Source organism: Pristis pectinata, chromosome 9, assembly GCF_009764475.1.
Source record: "Pristis pectinata isolate sPriPec2 chromosome 9, sPriPec2.1.pri, whole genome shotgun sequence".
In the NCBI taxonomy this organism is placed as follows: Eukaryota; Metazoa; Chordata; class Chondrichthyes; order Rhinopristiformes; family Pristidae; genus Pristis; species Pristis pectinata.
In genome coordinates this window covers 44576034-44596760 of record NC_067413.1, presented here as the reverse complement: position 1 = coordinate 44596760, position 20727 = coordinate 44576034, and the positions used below count along the sequence as shown (strand labels likewise).

The 20727-nt window shown below is 41.3% G+C and overlaps 1 protein-coding gene across 2 annotated transcripts; it reads right to left on the bottom strand.

Moving 5' to 3' along the window:
• Nucleotides 1-12249: 12249 nt before the first annotated feature.
• Nucleotides 12250-19386, bottom strand: LOC127574052 (cytochrome c oxidase subunit 6C-1). Of its 2 annotated transcripts, none has more exons than XM_052022655.1 (4): nt 19248-19386; nt 18726-18846; nt 14680-14820; nt 12250-12380 (listed from the first exon to the last, which is right to left on the bottom strand). In XM_052022655.1, exons 2-3 carry the CDS (start codon nt 18837-18839, stop codon nt 14692-14694), a joined length of 243 nt encoding a protein of 80 aa, XP_051878615.1. In that variant the 5' UTR covers nt 18840-18846; nt 19248-19386; the 3' UTR covers nt 12250-12380; nt 14680-14691. The 2 variants fall into 2 exon arrangements, with proteins under 2 accessions (XP_051878615.1, XP_051878616.1); XM_052022656.1 differs by lacking the exon at nt 19248-19386 and adding an exon at nt 19105-19241.
• Nucleotides 19387-20727: the final 1341 nt, after the last annotated feature.

Below are 20727 nucleotides of genomic sequence, written 5' to 3'. Positions count from 1 at the left end.
CTTATCAAATGCCTGCTGGAAAGCCAAGAATATAACATCCACCTGTTCCCCTCTATCCACTGTGCTCATTATATCCTCAAAGAACTCCAGTAAGTTTGTCAAATAGGACCTGCCCTTCCTGAATCCACACTGCCTGCCTGATGGATCCACTTCTATCCAGATGTCTTGCTATTTCTTCCTTGATGATAGCTTCAAGCATTTTCCCAGACTACAGATGTTAAGCTAACTGGCTTATAGTTACCTGTCTTTTGCCTACATCCTTTTTTAAAAACAGTGGCATGACATTGGGCAAGTCCTAGCAGATTGAAAGACAGCAAGAGTCCAGAGAATTTAAGTAAATTATCACAAATGCCTCTACTACACCTTCAGGCATTTCTTTCAGTACCCTGGGATGGATCCCATCAGGACCAGGGGACTTGTCTACCTTTCAGACCACTAGTTAGCTCATCACTAACTAGTTAGTGACAGCAATTGTATCAAGGTCCTCACCTCCCATTACATCCATAGTATCTCTTTGGCATGGAGGACACATCTAACATGAAGACCAAAACAAAATAATCCTTCAAGGCCTCAGCCATTTCCACATTACCCAATATTAATCCCCCCTTCTCATCTTCCAAGGGACCCACATTCACTTTATCCACCCTTTTCCACTTTATACAATTATAAAAACTAATGTTTTTATATTTTGTGCTAGTTTCCTTTCATAATCTATCTTCCTTCTCCCTATTGCTTGCTTAGTGGTTCTTTATTGCTTTTTAAAGTCTTCTTAATCTTCCACTTTCCCACTACTCTTGGCAACTTTGTATGCATGAGCTTTTAGCTTGAGCCATTCTTTTATTTTTTTAGTTATCCAAGACTGGCTCTCCTCACCCTTACTGTCCTTGCTTTTAACTGGTATATACTTCTGTTGAGCACCATGAAAAATCTTCGAAAGTCTTCCACTGTTCCTCAACTGTCCCACCATATAGCCTGTGTTTCCAGTCTACACTGGCCAACTCCTGCCTCATTCCATTGCAGTCTCCCTTGGTTAGGCATAATACACTGGTTTGAGATTGAACTCTTACACCCTCCATTTGTATGAGGAATTCAATCATACTATGATCACTCTTTCCAAGAGAATCCCCAACTACAAGATCATTAATTTTACCCATCTCATTGCACAGGACCAGATCTAAGAGAGCATTTTCCCTTGTAGGTTCACCAACGTGCTGTTCAAGAAAGCTATCACTATGAAGTCCTCCTCAAGACTGCCTTGACCAACTTGATCTGCCCAATCTATGTCAAAGTTAAAGTTCCCTATGACAACTGCACTGCTATGCAATAAATATTTCTTGATTTCCTGTGCCACTGTAATGTTATTATTCAGTCACCTATAGACAACTCCCACCAGTGATTCCCCCCTTTACTATTCCCAATTTCTATCCAGATGGACTCAGTATTCTGCTCCCTAGATCTAGTATCATCCTAATCTCATTCTAATTAAGAGCACTACTCCACCTTCCATATTACACAATATCCTTGGATATGTAATTCCAAATCATCTCCACCCTGCAACAATGTTTTTGTAATGGCCATTAAATCATACCCCTTTGTACTGATTTGTGCCACAAGTTCACTGACCTTGTTTTGAATACTTCAGGCATTCAGATAAAGTGCCCTTATACTCATTGGCCTTTTAGAATCTAGTAACCTTTGTGTCCTTTGCATTTAATTTTTCTGTACTCCACTCTCTTTCTAATTTTTTGCTTCCCTTTATCTTTCTGCATGGATTCCCATCCCACTGCCATATTAGTTTAACTCTCCCCAACAGCACTAGCAAACAATCCCCCTAGGACATTGATCCCAGTCCTGCCCAGGTGTAGACTGTCAGTTTGTAGTGTCCCACCTCCCCCAGAACTGGTTCCAATGCCCAGTAATCTAAAACCCTTCCTCCTGCACCACTGCTCAAGCCACATATTCATCCTAACTATGCTGCTACTCCTACTCTGACTCACATGGCACGGATAGTAATCCTGAGAATATTACCTTTGAGGTCTTACTTTTTAAATCTATCTCCTAGCTCCCTAAATTCATTTTGTAGCAACTCATCCCACTTTTTTCCTATATCATTGGTACCTACATGCACCACAACTGGTGGTTCACCCTCCCCCCTTCCAGAAGGCCCTGCAGCTGTTCAGACATCCCTGACCCTTGAACCTGGGAGGCAACACACCAACTGGGAGTCCTGTTTGCAGCCACAGAAGCTCCTGTCTATTCCCCTTACCATGGAATCCCCTACCATTATAGCTCTGCCACTTCTTCCTGCCCTCCTGTGCAACAGAGCCACTCACAGTGCAATAATCCTGGCTAGTGCTGCTTTCCCTGATGAGCCATCTCCCCTAAGAGTATCCAATGCAGTATACTTGTTTTGGAGGAGATGACCACAGGGGACTCCCACACTTCTTTTCTGCTACTGCTCTACCTGTTGGTCACCCATTCCCTAGGCCTTTAAACTGCAGTGACCAACTCACCAAACATGCTATCCACAACATTCTCAGCATCACAGATGCTCCACAGTGAATCCATGCACAGCTCCAGTACCATCATGCAATCTTGTCAGGAGCTACAGCTGGAGCTGGACACAGCTCCTGCATACAGTCATTAGGGACACTGGCAGCTTCCCTGAGTTCCCACATTGCACAGGATGAGCATGACACAGGTCTGAGCTCACCTACCATGACTAAAAAAAGCTTTGAGGGAAAAAAAGACAAAAAAAATAACAAGAACCTACCCTCACCTTACCATTGCTTGCCCTCCTCACTGAAGTCTGCTATTCACCAAAGCCCATACATAAACAGCACTCTAACTAGACAGCAACCCCTCTCAAAATGGCTGTGCTACTTGACCAACTTTTTATTAGCTGCTGATAATTAGCTAATTACCTATTAATTAACAATTATAGCTGACTTACTTCTTAAATTCCTGCAAGTAAAATTCGCAAGCAAACAAGGAGACTCACTTCTTTTCAATTCTCTTGCTCCAAGGCACCAGCTCCTTAGCCTTCACCTCTTGAGCTGAAACCTCAGCTCCCCAATCTAACCACTGGCCACTTCAACCATGGCTGCTCTATTTTGTCCTTTGCTTCTTTTTATTCATAGAACAATACAGGCCCTTTGGCCCACAATGGACTGCTGTTAATTAGCCAATGAGCCAATCAATTATTAACAACTTGCAATTGTGCCTCTTTTAGATTCCTGCAAGGTGAAACTCCCAAGCACAAGCAAAGACTCACCTCTTTTCAAATCTCCTGTTCCAAATCTCCACAGTAATTTAAGGGCAGCAGAAGACCATCTCAAAATTGATCATTTAAATCATTGTTTCTTTGCAATTATGCTGCTTAAGAAACAATATTTGCAAACCTTTTTTTGCTAATCAGCACTCTATTGATGCAGCTTTCAATATATAGTTCTTCAAAATTCCTCACAAAATGGTTTTGATGATCCAGTAATTTCACGTGCAGTCACCTAGCTAAAAGAGAGTTCCATTTAAACTTTTGTAATTCTGGAAATAAGCCTAATCTGGAAAGATAAGGCTTATTTCCAGAATGACAAAAATTAGGGACTTCCCTTGAGCTACAGCCATTCCAGAGTTGTAAATGTAGAAAATGGGACATGACCTGTACTTCTGGTGAGGGTACTACAGTTTAAGGAAATTTCCAGCCCTAAAGACTCTACAAGCTGGGAAGTGTTGCTGCATTTCCATTGTATAAAGCATCTGCTTTTGGAGGGCAGTGACTACCTCAGAGGAACTTCCTCAGCAGGGGAATCTCTGCAAATCTTTGTTTGCATTTCATTCCTTTTCTGGAGGATGTAGTGTCACATACCAGCAACAAAAGAAACACAGCGAGTCATGTATAAGTGTTTAAAAACTATTTTATTAATAACTAATGATAATAAGAAAAATAAAAGTAAAAATGTTAGAATGCTAGAAGTAAAAATGTTAGATTTTAAACATTAACCCCAAAAACTAAACTCGAAGTGTGTGTGTGGCAAATTCCCAAACTCCAAGTCCAGGAATAGTTCTCAAAGTTCAGTTCAGCAAACCATAAGGTGAAACGTGAGCAAAGGCTTCTGCAAAACCAGCGTTTGACTGAAGAGGAAATGCAGAGAGAAGATAGAGAGAAATTACAAAATCCAAATGTTCCATGATGGAACTCATACGACACCTCAATCACTGATGATCTCCATTCCTTTTCTTCCGAAGTATCTGCCACCCCAAAAGGCATTTGAGATGTGGCCGTCCACACAAATACCTGTTTCCTTCTACAGGTTAACGACAAAGTGGACCCCACTGGATTATTCCAAAAATCCATATGTGGATTGTAGTGACAGGACACAGTCATTGTTTTTCATCCATCGAAACAGAGGACCAGCAGGCAGGTTGTCTCTCTCCCTCTCTCTCTCTGGCTGGCCGCCTCCAAAAACGTCATCACGTCCTTATCTCCTGTTGTTGTCGTAATCATGCCCCACACACACACACGCACGCACGCACGCGCACACACACACACACACACACACACACACACACACACACACACACACACACACACACACACACACACACACTCTACTGTGCTATGTCTTAAAGGGACCTTCACCAATAGTAACCTAATCTGTAACAGTAGTGAATTTTTCATGTTTTAAATTGGCTAGAGTTTTTATTGTTTTTCTGGCCTCTCCCAGATCGTCGGGCCTCTGAGTTGAGTGGTAAATCTATGTTGCTGGACAGGACAGGCACAATCGGGTCTGCCATTGTTTTGTGGCTCCATTTGGGAAGTCCATGCATGAGATTGAATTTGATTAAGACTTGCACTTATATAACACCTTCCGTGACTTTTGGACAGTCCAGAGCACCATATAGTGAGTGGACAAGTCAGCTCCCATGGTTATACCACAGCAGAAGAAACTATACTTCATGGATGCTATTGGAAATATCTGTCTTACCTTTTTAAATCAAATATGCATCCAGTGAAAGACAGAATATAACCCAGTGTCCCTTTTGTTTACCTGAATGCACTCTTTGGGTAATTGAATAACAATAAACTGCAGATATTGGAGGAAGTGAAGACAGAAAATGCAGGAATACTCAGTATCTATGTAGAGAGAAACAAAAGTAATGTTTCAAATTTTGGACTTATTTAATTGGGTGATTTACTATTGTAGGCTTTGGTTCCACACATAGACATTGGGAAGAAAGTATAAAAAGTGGGTGTTAGGAGAAATATTTGGAGAATTAAATGAGGTTTCACAACATCGAGCTCCAAGACAGAATCAACATTTATATTACGGGAGCCCTTCTGCCCTTTGTGTTTGCACCAGTCAAAATAAGAACTACCCAGCCTAATCCTATCCTCCAGCACCAGGTTCTGGAGCCCTACAGTTTACAGTCCTTCAAGTGCATGCCTACGTACTGTATAGAAAGAATACCTCTCTCCCTCCAAGGGGTGAGTTCCAGACACCCTACTCCCCACTGTGTAAAAGGTTTTTCCTGATCTCCTCTATAACCCTTCTACCAGTTGTTTTTAAATCTATACCCCAGTTTTGCTGAGGACTATAGATCCTTCCTATTTAGGGATAGGATCTATGAACACCAAGAGAAATCATGGACTGATCAGGGACAGCCAGCCATCGCTTTGTGAAGGGAAGATCTTGCCTCACAAGCCTGATAGAGTTCTTTGAGGAGGTGACGAGGAAGATTGATAAGGGTAGTGCGGTGAATGTGGTCTATATGGATCTTAGTAAGGCGTTTGATAAGGTTCCTCATGGTAGGCTTCTTCAGAAGGTCAGAGGCCAAGGGATCCAGGGAAGCTTGGCTGTGTGGATTAGGAATTGGCTTGCCTGTAGAAAGCAGAGGGTTGTGGTGGAAGGAGTGCCCTTGGATTGGAGGGCAGTGACTAGTGGTGTCCCGCAGGGATCGGTTCTGGGACCTCTACTTTTTGTGATATTTATTAACGACTTAGATGAGTGGGTGGAAGGCTGGGTTAGTAAGTTTGCGGACGACACTAAGATTGCGGTGTTGTGGATAGTGTGGAGGGCTGTCAGAGCTTACAGAGGGATATTGATAGGATGCCGAGCTAGGCTGACAAGTGGCAGATGGAGTTCAATCCGGAGAAGTGTGAGGTGGTACACTTTGGAAGGACAAAACTCCAGGGCAGAGTACAAGGTAAATGGCAAGGAACTTGGTAGTGTAGAGGAGCAGAGGGATCTGGGGGTTCATATTCACAGTTCACTGAAAGTTGCCTCACAGGTGGAAAGAGCAGTTAAGAAGCCCTATGGGATGTTAGCTTTCATAAATCGGGGATTGAGTTTAGGAGCCGTGAAGTGATGATGCAGCTTTACAAAACTCTAGTTAGTCCACACTTAGAGTACTGTGTTAAGTTCTGGTCGCCGCATTATAGGAAGGATGTGGAGGCATTGGAGAGGGTGCAGAGGAGATTTACCAGGATGCTGCCTGGATTAGAGCATATGGAATATGAGGAGATGCTTAGGGTTGGCTAGGGCTTTATTCACTGGAAAGGAGGAGGATGAGAGGAGTCATGATAGAGGTATATAAAATATTGAGAGGAATAGATAGAGTAGACAGTCAGCGCCTCCTTCCCAGGGCACCAATGCCCAAGACAAGAGGGCATGGCTTTAAGGTTATGGGTGGGAGGTTCAGGGGAGATGTCAGGGGGAGGTTTTTCACCCAGAGAGTGGTTGGTGCATGGAATGCACTGCCTGGGGTGGTGGTGGAGGCAGATACATTGGACAGGTTCAAGAGTTTTTTGGATAGGCATATGGAGGAATGTGAGATAGAGGGATATGCGGGAGGAAAGGGTTAGATAGTTGAGGGTGGTTTGATGGACGGCACAACATGGTGGGCCGAAGGGCCTGTTTTGTGCTGTATGGTTCTATGGTTCTAAGTCTATCCAACCCCCTTTATACCTCTTAACTAAGTGTCCCTCAGCCTCCTCTGTTCCCAAGTACACAAACCCAGTGTACCCGATCTCCTCCTAGTTAGAATTGTCCAGTGCCAGCAACAAACTCTTAAGTCTGCTCTCTATCTTCGACAGGACAATCACATTTTTTCCTGTAATGTGTTTACCAGAACTGTACTCAGAACTCAAGATGAGGCTTAACTACTATTGTACACAGATCTGGCACAACCACCCTGCTCTTATATTCTATGGCTCAGTGAAAAAAGGAAAGCACTGAATATGCCTTTTCAAACACTTTATCAGCTTGGTCTGTAGCTCTGCAGTTTACAGTGCTTCAAGTGCATGTCTTTAAGTATCCGTGGATAAAGTCCCATTGTTCTCACATACCTCCCAGTATCTTCCCATTTATCATGCATTCCTTTGCCCTGCTGTACCTACCTCAATACATTACCTCTCATTTTTCTGGATTGCCACATCTTTGAACAATCCAGCAATACCCTCCTGCAATCTAAAGCTTTGCTCTTCGCCATCAACCACATGGATAATTTTTGTCTCATTTGCAGATTCCTTTATTAACTCTACTGGTAACAGCTTCCAAGTCACAACCATTATTCTTTCCTTTCTACCCGCAAGGCCAATTTTATTCAGCTTTCCGCTCTCCAATGAAGTTGCAAGGTATGCCACCTTGCACAATGCTATTTTGAGTATATGCAATCAAAACTGTATGGTGAAAATTCTGTGCGTGTCAACAATAATTTTTTGAACATCCATTAATCTTAAGAGTAATATTAGCATAGCAAAACAGCCATCCTTTAACAAGGAATAACAGCAATATGGAAATAAGCAATGGAAATCTCACTTGTTGAAGCCCAGAAAGTACCTTTCATCAGATGGGGGTCCTGTCTTCCCTCTCAAGTAGGTACGAAAGATCCCTTTGTGATCTTATTGAAAAGCAGTTGTGTTTTCTTGGTGTCCTGAGAAATATAAATTCCTCACCAAACCTGATCAAAATAGGTTATCAAGCTTTTTGGGAAATTTTGCTGATGGTTCCAACAGCATGATCTTATGAAAGATCATCATACTGAAATATTAACTGTTTCTCTTTCCACAGATGCCCGTTGACTATTTCCAACATTTTCTGTTTTTATTTCAGATTTTCAGCATCTGCATTTAGTGATATTCTCATGATAAATCAAACACTAGAGCCTCCACCGAACTAGGAAAAAATGGGTGGTTGAAATCTGATATGCACTGCTGAAGAAGGTTGTGGGATAGCTCCCATTTAATAAGCATTTGGATGAACACTCAAAACATTATGGTTTTGAAAGCTAGGAGGCCAAGATCTGGTTAATGGGATTAGCGTAGATTGACACTTGATAACCAGAACAGATATGGTTGGCTGAGGGCCTCTTTCCGTGCTGTGTGACCCTATGAAGATGATTGCAGAGTTAATATATAACAGGGGACTAAAAATATCTTAACGTTGAAGATAAAATTCTGTGTGCAGATTCTGTGTGTAGTACCATTTCCTTCAGTAGTTTGAGATTAGACTCTGCTGCCTCACTGCTAGGACGAGGCTAGTCGGCGTAGATTTGAGTTAACCATCCCCAACTTATCTGATTACTTACTCATAATTGCCTGTGCAATGGCAGTTTTTTGTGAAAACCTGGTCTATCAGAAGATGCGGGAAATTTAGAAAAAATTGAAATGAATGTGCTCTGAAAGTGGATGCCCACAAGGGTGTTGTTTCTAATTTCATTTAGTGTGGAGGGGAAGAGGAATAATATTGAAGAACCCCAGGCTGAGTAATGTCTCTACCTGAAGAATGCAAAGAAGCACAATTTAAGATATGTGCCCAACTAAGGAAAGCCAATGGTACTCTGTATCCATTTGCACAGATCACATTTCAATGTTAGGTGCTAACCTACTCTTTTGTTACAGCTTCCTTATTCCAAAGCTTTAATTCTATCTCATGCATTCCTTCTCCCAGAGGGCAAAATATAATTCATGTGCTGCACAATTGACAGCCATTCCACGCATCTTCCAGGCATTCGTATGTCAAAAATCTTAGTAAGCCTTGAATTCCAGCCATGAATAGTCCATTACTGATTAACTCACCACTTTATCTATCACTGTGCATGTGTTCCTTCATGTTCCAGGAATTCAAGGTGATTATTTTGCCTGCACAAAATGATGTATCAAAAGATCAAACTCCTCTTAGAGAAAGGCAAATTTTATTTGATGTGCCCATATATTTGGTTACGGTTAGTTATGTGACTCAGGTACAGGGAGAACAATCTGGACATTCCCATCTTTCCCTCACGCTCAAGCTCCCAAGGACAGGAATTCCCATAGGGATGTTAATTCATCTTTGCAACCTGATACAAGTATATAAAATTATGAGAGACATAGATAGGGTAGATAGAGTCTTTTTTCCAGGGTGGAAATGTCAAATAGCTTAAGGTGAAAGGGGGAAAATTTAAAGGAGAATTGTGAGGCTATTTTTTTAAAACACAGGAAGTGGCAGGTACCTGGAAAGTGCTGCCTGGGGAAGTGGTGGAAGCAGACATGCCGGCAGCATTTAAGAGGCATTTAGACAGGCACGTGCACAGGCAGGGAATGGAGGGATATGGACCAAATGCAGGCAGGTGGGATCAGATTAGATTGGATTGGAATCATGGTCAGCACAGACATCTATATTCTATCTCCGCCAAACTTTTCGACTTCACAGGAACGATAAGTAAACTAACATCAGTGTCCTCACCTAGGTCAACATTAGCAGAACTAAGGCCTCAGATACACTAAGTTGGCTATTTTGGGCAAACCACATCAGTTGAGTTGCCCAACACCAGACTTCTAAATGGGCACTTGATTCTGAGCTGTTATAGGAAGAATTACCAGGGGGACAGATGAAAAGATGAAAGAACATAGTCTCCTTCAAGAAATGCAACATCCCTGGTAACTCTTGGAAGTATCTTGTCCCATGACCTCTCAAAGCTGAGCAGCAGCATTCAGGCTGATATTGAGAAAGTGGTTGTGCATCAGGATGGATAGGATATCTTCATTTGTCACATGTACATCAAAACACACAATGAAATGCATCTTTTGCGTAGAGTGTTCTGGGGACAGCCTGCAAGTGTCACCACGCTTCCTGCGCCAATATAGTATGTCCACAACTTCCTAACCTGTACATCTTTGGAATGTGGGAGGAAACCCACGCAGACACAGGGAGAACGTAGAAACTCCTTACAGACAGCGGCCGGAATTGAACCCGGGTCACTGGCGCTGTAATAGCGTTACGCTAGCCGCTACACTACTGTGCCTGCACACAGAAGTCTTGTGTAAGCACCAGAGGTGAACCACCTCACACCACTCACCTGCCCAACACATGCCCCATCCGTGAAGGTATGTGGTTCTCACATTAGCCACCTCAGAACCCACAAAACTGGAGTGGAAGCAGAGCATCCTTAATCCCATAGGACTGCCTGAAAAGCCATTTTGCTCAGTAGCCAAACTTTACTCCTGAGAATCACTTCCATGCTCCTTCATAACTTCAAAGGTTCTCCATGGTGCCCTGTTTGTGAGCAAAGCTTCAAATACTATTTTGTCTACATCAGTAAAACCACTTATACCACCTGTTGTTATTCACCCTTACACAATCCAGAAATTCCAGTTCATATCCCAAGGCCCAGCCATTCTTGCCTGACCTTTATTGGCTCTACCACCCATACTTCAATTTACAGACCTAGAATTTTGTCCCATCTCCTGTGCTAAATGTGCAGGATAGGAGTCCACAGACATTGCAACTCTTCCACATTGTTTCTTTAGGGGCACCATCCTTCAGCATGCTTATTGTGACAAATCCTCTCCACAAACCACAACAGCTATATGCTTTTCAACAGATCACCCCCAATTCTTTAGTCTTCATCTTTGATCACCTCTTTTACATCAGGGCTCAGCATACTTTTTCTGTAAAAGCAGACTGGCGTATTTAAATGACAGAACTGTGAAAGCAAAAGTTGAATTGAGTAGCTTCCCTGTTATCTTCTTGAAAGGCAGGAAAGCACAGGGTACAGAAGGATATTCATTGTGTCTGTATCAGCCAAAAGAGGTATTTACCAATCCCAGCGCTTGGGCCATTGCCTTGTAGGTTACAACATATCAAGTGCTTGGCCAAGTCCTTTTTTTTAAAAAAATTTTTTAAAAATGCAATGAGCTTCTGCCTGTTACATAGCTGGAGGTGGTTTCTAGTATGTTAAATTACATGGATGCAGTAACTGGACAGAAAACACCAACTTAATTTGGTTTTATAGACTGACATTACATTTGCAAAAAGGCCAGCACAATAAAATTCCCCAAGACTATCAAACTAGGCTACTATTTGAGTTCAAAGGGTTCACCCAAGGCAAAACCCTTACAAGTGCCAGCACGGTGAATACAAAAGTACTGATAATGGAATTGGTCACATTAGGCAGGACAAGTTAACTTTGAGGTCCATGTCTTTTTTTTCTAGAATTCAGATAACCATATTTAAGACACTGTCATCAACCCAAAACACAGGCAGGATATTCCTGAGATGCCAGCAGTTCCAAATGATTTAGGAAGTTCTGAGCTGCCACCAAACACCAATTCCTCACCTCCCCACACTCCCATGCAATTAACTTGGAGGATATGTCAACTCTCTAGCACTACTAATCATTTCAATGAAGAGAAATAATAGAAGTCTAGACAATTTAGATTTTAATGAGTTCATTCTTATTGTTTTCCTTTAAATTTAATTTGAATAATTTTTAATACATTTCTGAACTAAAGGCATTTTGAAAGCACAAGTTACCCTCATGACCAAGCCATTTTGGGAATAGTTTAGTTACAAATCTTTGCATTGATCAACTTTTATGAATTTTAATGCAAAAACTGAAATAATTAAAATCTGGTTCATATAGGATGCTATGGGTCAAAACTTTGAAACAATATTAGGGAATATTATTCAAAATAAGGGCAGGTCTTGATCTGTCTGAGTTACATTACAAATTAGCTTTCACTTAAATGTTATAGGAGCAGATGTTTAACTGATTACCCAACTGGTGGATGAACAAATATCCATGCTAGATCCAAAAGTTTTTTTTCTGCATTCACTTTCTTATAAAAAGATCAGTCATCACTAAAACTTGGAGCTGTATATGAAACATTAAAACTAGCAGTTTTGTCCCCCTCCCATTCCAACCCCCCACTAATAAGTTGTTTATCAAGATATATGCATCTATTTCGATGGAAACTTAAAGCAAATGCAGTTTTAATGGTCAACAGGAAATTAACATGTTTATTTATACATCTTCAAGTATGGAAAATACAGAAATTGTATCTTCATTGCCATTTCTCAGTGTATGAAGGAGAATAATCCTGCCATCCATTTCCAAGGTTCCTGTTTAAAAGGAGTAAGAAATTTATATTAACATAATTTTAGAGACATCAAAATCAATTTCTACCTCAAAGTGGAAGCTGTTAATTGCAGAATTAAACTATTTCTATGAATTAGGTGTATACAATATATTTTAACTTAATAGTATAAACTGTTTGAGAACAAAGAAAAAGCTAATAACTACTGATGATCAATACAAAATTTGTAGCTATGTTCCTCTAATGAATTAGCAATCCAAGTTTGACCTTTGTTTCTGAACTCTAAAGAATTTAGTTTCGAATTTGGGATAATCCTTAGCAGCAGCAAAACAGTGAAACCCCCATCCATGTCACTTGCAAGGGGAAGGGCTGCACAGTTGGCTGCTCCTTTGGAAATTGTTAAACTTACTCAACTGATGCATTTGCTAATTATGATCGAGGTCTTTTGCACAAAACATTACACTGAAAGTACAAGAGTATTTGCTGCAGCTGCTTTGTCATATTGCAATGCCAAAAGGTGAGACTGCAACAGTTAGTGAGAATTCTGCTTTGAAAGCATCTAGCTTTTGCTTTAAATCTTGCTCAACTCCCGCTGCAGTTGGAGGATGCTTTACAGGAACATGGTATAAAGGAAATGCAAAAAGGAAAGAAAATATGTACCTGGCCCTTCAAAAATATCTGGAATTACTAACAAAATAAATGTCTGATAACACTTGGTGAAAAATGCCCAAATCCTCCAGCAATGGACAAGTAAAACTCCATGACTGAATGTAGAATTCAAAAAGTTGTCATTTGTATTGTACACTCAGTATCACAAAAAGAACATTGTGCACAATGGCTCTTCATATAATGTAGTAAGCCCTGAACTTGCATGGTAGATAAAGTAAACATTCACAGAAAATCAAGCCATATTCAAAAAGTTATCTTTGAGGATCTTGGTTGGTTCCACTGAGTGTTCCAGATGAAAAGGGTACTGATTTAATCTCCAGGCAAAACCTACGATCTAGATTAGTGGATTCATTTGAACACTCATGGAAACGATCAGTAGAATAAAGTCAATCTTCCTAATTCTCTGAACTTGAATGCTGTTATGGTATTTTTATCTTTTTAATAGCTTGGGCAAGTCCTCATATTACTAATATGAAGTCCCATTCCCTCAGGTTAAGTTTTATTTTCAAAAATGTATGAAATTAAACAGATTGAGGAAAAAACCATGGGACGTGAGCATCACTGACATCATCAGCACTAGTCACACCTTAACTGCCCTCAAGATTCTGCTGAACCTCTTCTTGAACTGGTATAGTCATTCTTGTGAAGGTACTGCTGGTGTTGTTGGGTGGAGTGTTCCAGAATTTAAGACCCAAAAACAATCCTTTCTGCTTTTGACTTGATGTTGACTTCACCTATTCTAAATTACACCCTGTTCAGACCTTGCACTGGACTTTTCAATCAGATTGGTAAGGAGTTGCACAGTTGGTTGTAATGTCAGTTGCCACATTGCTCACACCCAGATCCTTGGTGCCCTGTGCAAAGCCATTTCCAGCAAAAAAAATCAATGATAGGTATGTGAAAGTTTAATATCAGGAAACTATTAACAAGCCTCATCACCCTCTCTCAGTAAACAATATTACAATTTGCAGCGGTGTTTGGCTCTCAAGACTTTCTACCCACACCCTTCTCCACAACTCAAAAAGCGTGTTTTTCTCACGTTTGCTGGTTCTGAAGAAAATTCATCAATCTGAAGCATCAACTTTCTCACTGCGCAGGTGCCACCCAACCTTCTGAGTATTTCCAGCATTTTGTCCTTGTAGATTTTTTTTGATCAGGCCATGATTGTCTTGCTGCAGCAATTATTGGAGCCTACTTTCAATAAGTAATTTAGGCTATGACACTTGTACATATGTAGTTCAAGGACTAAAGTCCTCAATTTGACATTAAGACTGGTTAAGGGCATAATGCATACTGAGGAAAGGTGATACCACATGCATTGGCTTGTGATGAAATAGAATGCAATGGGCAGAAAGTAAAGGTCTAACAGTAAACCCTTTATCAATGACTTATGAAAATCACTAACCAATAATGGGATTTACCTTCATGTCAGCTTTTAAAAGTCTCATGCCAAAGACTGAGCATCATTTAAACTGCAATATCCAAGTTTCCCAAATCATTTCCCCTTAACCTTGATTACTCCACTATAAATCTAGTCCCACCCTTCCCACCAGAAACCAAACCCAAAACTATCTGCATTACAATTGCCTCCACTTGCAAATTGTTTCAAGAGCTTTTGAAACACAAATGAACCTATACTTGTATTTAAATATTACCTTTGCAAAAATTTACTTGGCTTTCTTTGGTTTCACACTTTCAAATATACCAGCTTCCCTCATGGCTTCAAACTCCTTCATGGCATCATATTTCTTGTAGAAGTCAGCATATGCTTTCTTCCTGGACTCACCCACTAAAAACTGAAGATTTAAGAAACAGGACAAGATTACTCTTTCATCATTTACCAATTTAGGAATACTTTACACTGTTTTTTACATGTGATGTTATCTCATGATAAAGTCAAAGTTTATTTGTAGAATACTTAATGATGTGATTTGAATCAATGGTCTTGGTCAATCAGCATAAAACCTAATGTAGGGATTAATGCATCTTGTCAGTGTAACCGTTTTCCTTGCCCTTTACAAAACTGTCACCATGCTGAGTCATTTAATTTTAAAAGAGATTATACAAGAAATCTGAACAAATCTGAAAAGAGATTATACAAGAAACAAAGAAAAAAATTGAAATGAAGCCTTAAATTAGATCAGACTTGTCCAAAGCATTGTCAGCAAATACTATTTTGGGTTATCTCACAAGCATGTCTCATTGGCTACAGAAAGAATGAGATGAGTAATATGACCAAATTTTTCTCTTTTTCTTTTTAAAAACAGGACAAAAATATTCCTCCTTTATCTTTTCTTCTACTTTACCGAAATTAGCAAAAGCAACACCGAAAACACACATTAATACCTTCAAGAATATTTTTAACATATTCAATCTACCTCAAAAGTTTGCAATCCAGGGAATAAAAGATTGAAATAATTTGTCCCACTGAACTATAACATTCCTTCTCCCCTCTTCCCTGAAAATTTTAGTTACTATTTGAATACCATCATTGAAATTGTTTTCATCACACACTGTTACTCAGCAAGTTTGCCTGAATATATGTTCCATGTCTCGTTAACTTTTGCTGACCACTTAATCTGGTCACCAATCTTGCTATTGAAAACATTCTTCTTGGAAAATCATAATCTGAAATATCTTAAAAATCTTTACATGCAATCAAAATGTGTTTAAAGTTACCACATAACTGAAGCCTCCCCTTATTCTTAGTGCCTTTCTAGTAAAATCTCAAGAAATTACAAACAAGAATCTTTTACCAGCATGTGGCTGGTATGCAAATAAGAGAAGGCGGGTGGAAACTACTTGGAACAAAGTTGATGCATGTTTATTATATTTACTAAGGAAAGTGCTAACAAAGTATTAGAAAAGGTGGTAAAGGTAGTGGATGAGGTAAAATTGATGTCCGCGTGTACTGGAGATGTCCAGCTATCCTTAGACTAAATATCACATGTGAATAGAGAAGCAGAGTGTCTTAATCTTCCGATCCTTCCCACAAATTTTTTCCTCTGGAAGGAGAGGAGGGAGAAGGTGCCAGAAGATTAGAAAGTGGCAACTTAAAGGATGCAAGGGCATTCCTAGTAAATGTAGACTGGTCAGCATAGTATCTGTGCTGGGCAGGGTTTTAGAAACAATTGGGCAACTTAGCACTTGGATATTTGTATTAAATACCCCGTTTAGGACTGAGAGGATGAGAAACGTCTTCAATCATTAGATGGTGACATGTTGAATTCTCTATGCTGGAGGGTGTGGAGGCTCAGTCATTGTGCTCAATCAAAATAATGATCAATGATTTCCTTAATGCATGGAAATCTAAGGATAATGGAAATAGTGCTGCAAAGTGAAGCCAAAATAGATGATCTGCCATGTTAATAAATGGTGGACCAGGCTCAAAGGGCCTGACAGCATACTGCTATTTCTTTCGTAAAGCAAGTATTGTATAAGATTATGACAGGTTTAGAAAAGGTAGACCAAAAGCTGCTCCCAATAGCTGATGCCTGCAGTAGTAGATAGACATTTTGGTTAAAAGATAGTGGTGGCTGGGTATTGTGATAAATATTTTGGCCATTGATAATAACCTGGAACTCTGTCTTTGAAGGTGATGGAAGCAGAATCAACCTCAAAACAAAACTGGATAAACTCTTGAGAAATAAACTTCTGGGGCTATGGGGACAGAGCAGTAGAATGGGGCTGACTGAATGGCTTTAGAGAGATAGCACAGACCAATTGGCTGAATGGCTGCTTCCATGCCATTATGACTTTATGTTCAAGAACTCTAAGGTGTCAACATCTTTAAATGTGTTCAAAATTAAACAGATTACTCCAGCTGAGATCTAAAAAGCATTTTCATACAACTTGCATTTCATGCACTGTTGTAACAATAAAGCCAAGTTCCACAGGCTTTGTTTAAAAAAACAACTATGTTAATGTTGCCATTCAAAGATATGCTCGCATACACCCCATACATCCCTGGCCCATAATTATTAATATTGTCACAATTATATTGTATCCCCTCACATCACTGTGCCTATTAAATTGCATCCATTTACATAATAAATTTTATTGCCATCCATTTCACATGACCAGATTAATATACAACAAAAAAGATGAAAAGATCCAAATCTGTATGAAGCCTCACTGTATACTCCTGTCAGTCTGATGAAAGAACATTTCTCACAGATAGTGCCTGTCCTTCAAACAATTTTATCTCCATGTTGTTATAGCCATATTAATCCAATGGATTTTAATTTTGATGCTACTCTACTTTGGAAGATGTCTTTTGTAAGTCCAGATGCATAACTGCACACTTACTCAGCTGCAAATTCATCATTGCCATTTCCCTCATCATATCCTTCCTGACACCAGAATCTCCTCATTTTGCTTTCATTTTCAATCAAGCACCATTTGCTTTAAGAAATCTATGCAGACGATAACTAGGTCATACTTTAAAGTCTATCTAGATGTTTAGTTATTAGCTACAGGGTTGGACAAACATGGAGCAAAGGCTGAGGAGCAACCAGAAAGAAGTTTATAGAATTACGAGAGGCATATATAGGGTAGATAAGAGTCTTTCCTTCCCATTCCCCCCCCCACCCCCCCAATGTGGAAATGTCAAATACAAGAGCATAGCTTTAGGGTGAAAGGAGGAAATTGAAAGATTTTCAAGGGAAATTTTTTTGTATACAGTGAGTGGTGGGTGCCTGGAATGCACTGCCAGGGGAGGTGATGAAAACAAATACACAAGATATAAGACAAAGGAGCAAAATTAGGCCATTTGGCCCTTCGAGTCTGCTCTGCCATTTAATCATGGCTAATTTACTTTTCGCTCTCAACCCCATTCTCCTGCCTTCTCCCCATAACCTTTGACACCCTTACTAATCAAGAACCTATCAACCTCCACTTTAAATATACATCCACAGCCATCTTGGCAATGAATTCCACAGGTTCACCACCCTCATCTGTTCTAAAGGGAAGTCCTTCTGAGGCTGTGCCCTCTGGTCCTAGGCTCTCCCACTACTGGAAACATCCTCCCCATATCCACTCTATCCAGGCCTTTCAATATCAAGTTTCAATGAGATCACCACCCGCCCCCCCCCCTCCCAATTCTTCTAAACTCCAGGGAGTACATACCCAGAGCCATCAGACACTCCTCATACATTAACCCTTTCATTCCGAGGATCATTCTTGTAAACCTCTGGACCCTTTCCAATGCCAGCACGTCCTTCTTTAGATATGGGACCCAAATACTCCAAATGTGGTCTGACAAACACATTATAAAGCCTCAGCATGTTTTTTTATATTCTAATCCTCATGAAATGAATGCTAACATTGCATTTGCCTTCTAATGGCAACACTTGAGGAATTTAGATACATGAACAGGCAGGGGATGAAAGGATACAGACCATGTGCAGGCAGACAGGATCAGTTTGAACTGGCATCATGGTTGGCACAGACATCATGGGCTGTTGGTCCTGTTCCTATGCTGTATTGTTCAAAATATTCAGCACATATTTTGATTTTCTTGCGAATGCTGCTTATCTGATGCTATTTGCCTGTGATGCTGCAAGTTTTTCATTGCAGCTGCGCGCACGCACACAATAAATTCGACTTGGACTAATGTGATGCAGGCACTTTTTGCGGTGGTGGTCACTGCAAGAAGGGAGTGGGGTAAAGAGTAACTGAGACGCTGATCAAAATGCATTACCCTGTAGCTAGTAGCTGCCGCAAGAGATAGAGTAACAGCTATTGCCAAATGAAATCGCAGGCGTTTGGCCAACAGGCCTCTCATGGCAGGCTTGGCGATCACGGAGGAAGACATGGTTTACCTGCAGGGAAAGAAAACAGAACCGGCTGTAACACGGGCCTGAAGGCCGGAATAAATCAACACCACGGGCATAACTAGTGAATCCCCCACCTACGGGACATCCGCCCCACTCTCCCACCCGCCGACACCCACCTCGGGTGGGGGAAGCATTCCCTGCCCGGCGCCTCCCCGCAGACCGGGGACCCGGAGCCTGGAACCCGGACCCGCCGCCACTTCCCCTTCCCGCCGCCCTGACCCTGTTCGTCGGCTCCAAGGTTACCGGCCGCAGGCCCGGCGCCCCACGGACGGACGGCCGCTCGCAGGGGCCGCGACATCAGGCTGACGCAAGTACTGGACGCCCCGGCCGCCGCATGAGCCGTGGGATGCGGGCCCGGAGCCCGGAACCCGGCCGCCGACGCTCACCCGCTCGCTGACCCCCCACCGCCTTCTTCCTCAGGAACAAGAACCGTTACTGCCTGCGCATGCGCCAACTCCAACTTCCGCTCGGGGGACGCCGCCTCTCTCCGGAGCCCACACGCATTGTTCGTCTGCCAATCACCCTGCCTCAGACCCCGCCCACTCCCCGTGCGTCATTAGCCCGGCCTTCTCGCCGACCCTTCAAAGCTCCACCCACTTACTCCTCCGTCAGTGACCCCGCCCCTTGATCACGTGATATTAGCTTGGCGGCGGAGGAGGAGGAGGAGAATTTGCGGCATGGCCGTTATCAACCTCACAAAACCCTCGGAGAGCCAGGGGGTAACTAACAATCTGCTGCATCTGCGGGGGTGGGACTGTTGTCGTTTTAAGTTGAAACATTCATTTGCATCAACTAAGAATCCTTCTCAAATCTAGCTGTCCTCAAAAATTCACTGCTCTTCTCCATCTGCTATGCAATGACATGCAAATCAGGATCGTAACCAATGGCACCGCAGACCCAATCCCAGCGCAGACTGTGGTCAGGCCACGTTGAATCATCCCGTGAGGCCACTTCCTAGTGTTGCTCCCTGCAATGCTGCAACTCACCTCCAACAACCTTCTCACTGGAAGGGAGTTAATCTACAGCCAATGATTTACTATAGGCAAATGATTTGCACAGGTACAGTTCAATGCCAACTCCAAGTTTTCATTATCTCCTTCACTATAGTATAAAAGAGGATGGACATTACCCTAAACATTCAAAAGACAAGGGTCCTCTCCCAAGTTACCCCACCTAGACGACACTGCCCGCAACAAATAAAGTCAGATCAATAACTAGACCCTGTAAAAATGTGGATTACCTTGCATTTCTTGGGAACCACCTCTCAATAAAGCCAAACATCAATGACGAAGTTTGTCATTGACTGTAGTGCACCAGCACAACCTTCAGTTGACTAAGGAAAAGAGTGTTTGAAGACCAAGAGCTCTTGGTCTACTGAGCAGTAACAATCCCTGCCCTCCTTTAAGCTTTGGAGATGAGGGCAACTTATCTCAGGGACTGGAGACGTACCATCACTATTGTCTCTGCAAAATCCTCCAAATCTATTGGCAGGATAGATGAAGCAAAGAAGCAAAGATATCTTCTCAGAACCCCATACGGTATTGAAAAAAGAAAGCTGGTCATTAAATAAAATTAAATTTACTCCATGACTTTTAGCATATGCCATGTGAGGAAATTGAATTAAATAAAACTTAAATCAATATCCCAAACAAAAAAATCAAACTTATTAGCTTTATTGAGGAGCCAATTTTTTTTAAACCTTTATTTCAAAATACTTTATTCATTAAATATTCTAACATATATAAATACAGAACATTCCAGCTAATGTTTTCATAAGCAGTTTTATTACATTACTTAACCTTAACATATCTTCAGATATCAAACTTGAATAGTTCATGGGGTTTTAACGTAAATTGTAACTAATTT

Excerpts from the sequence above, each read along its gene's own strand:
- LOC127574052 (XM_052022655.1), bottom strand. The coding sequence starts at position 18,839 with ATGTCTTCCTCCGTGATCGCCAAGCCTGCCATGAGAGGCCTGTTGGCC. Across the intron at positions 14,821-18,725 it reads CGGCAGCTACTAGCTACAGG|TTTTTAGTGGGTGAGTCCAG; the intron begins GTAATGCATTTT and ends TTAAATCTTCAG.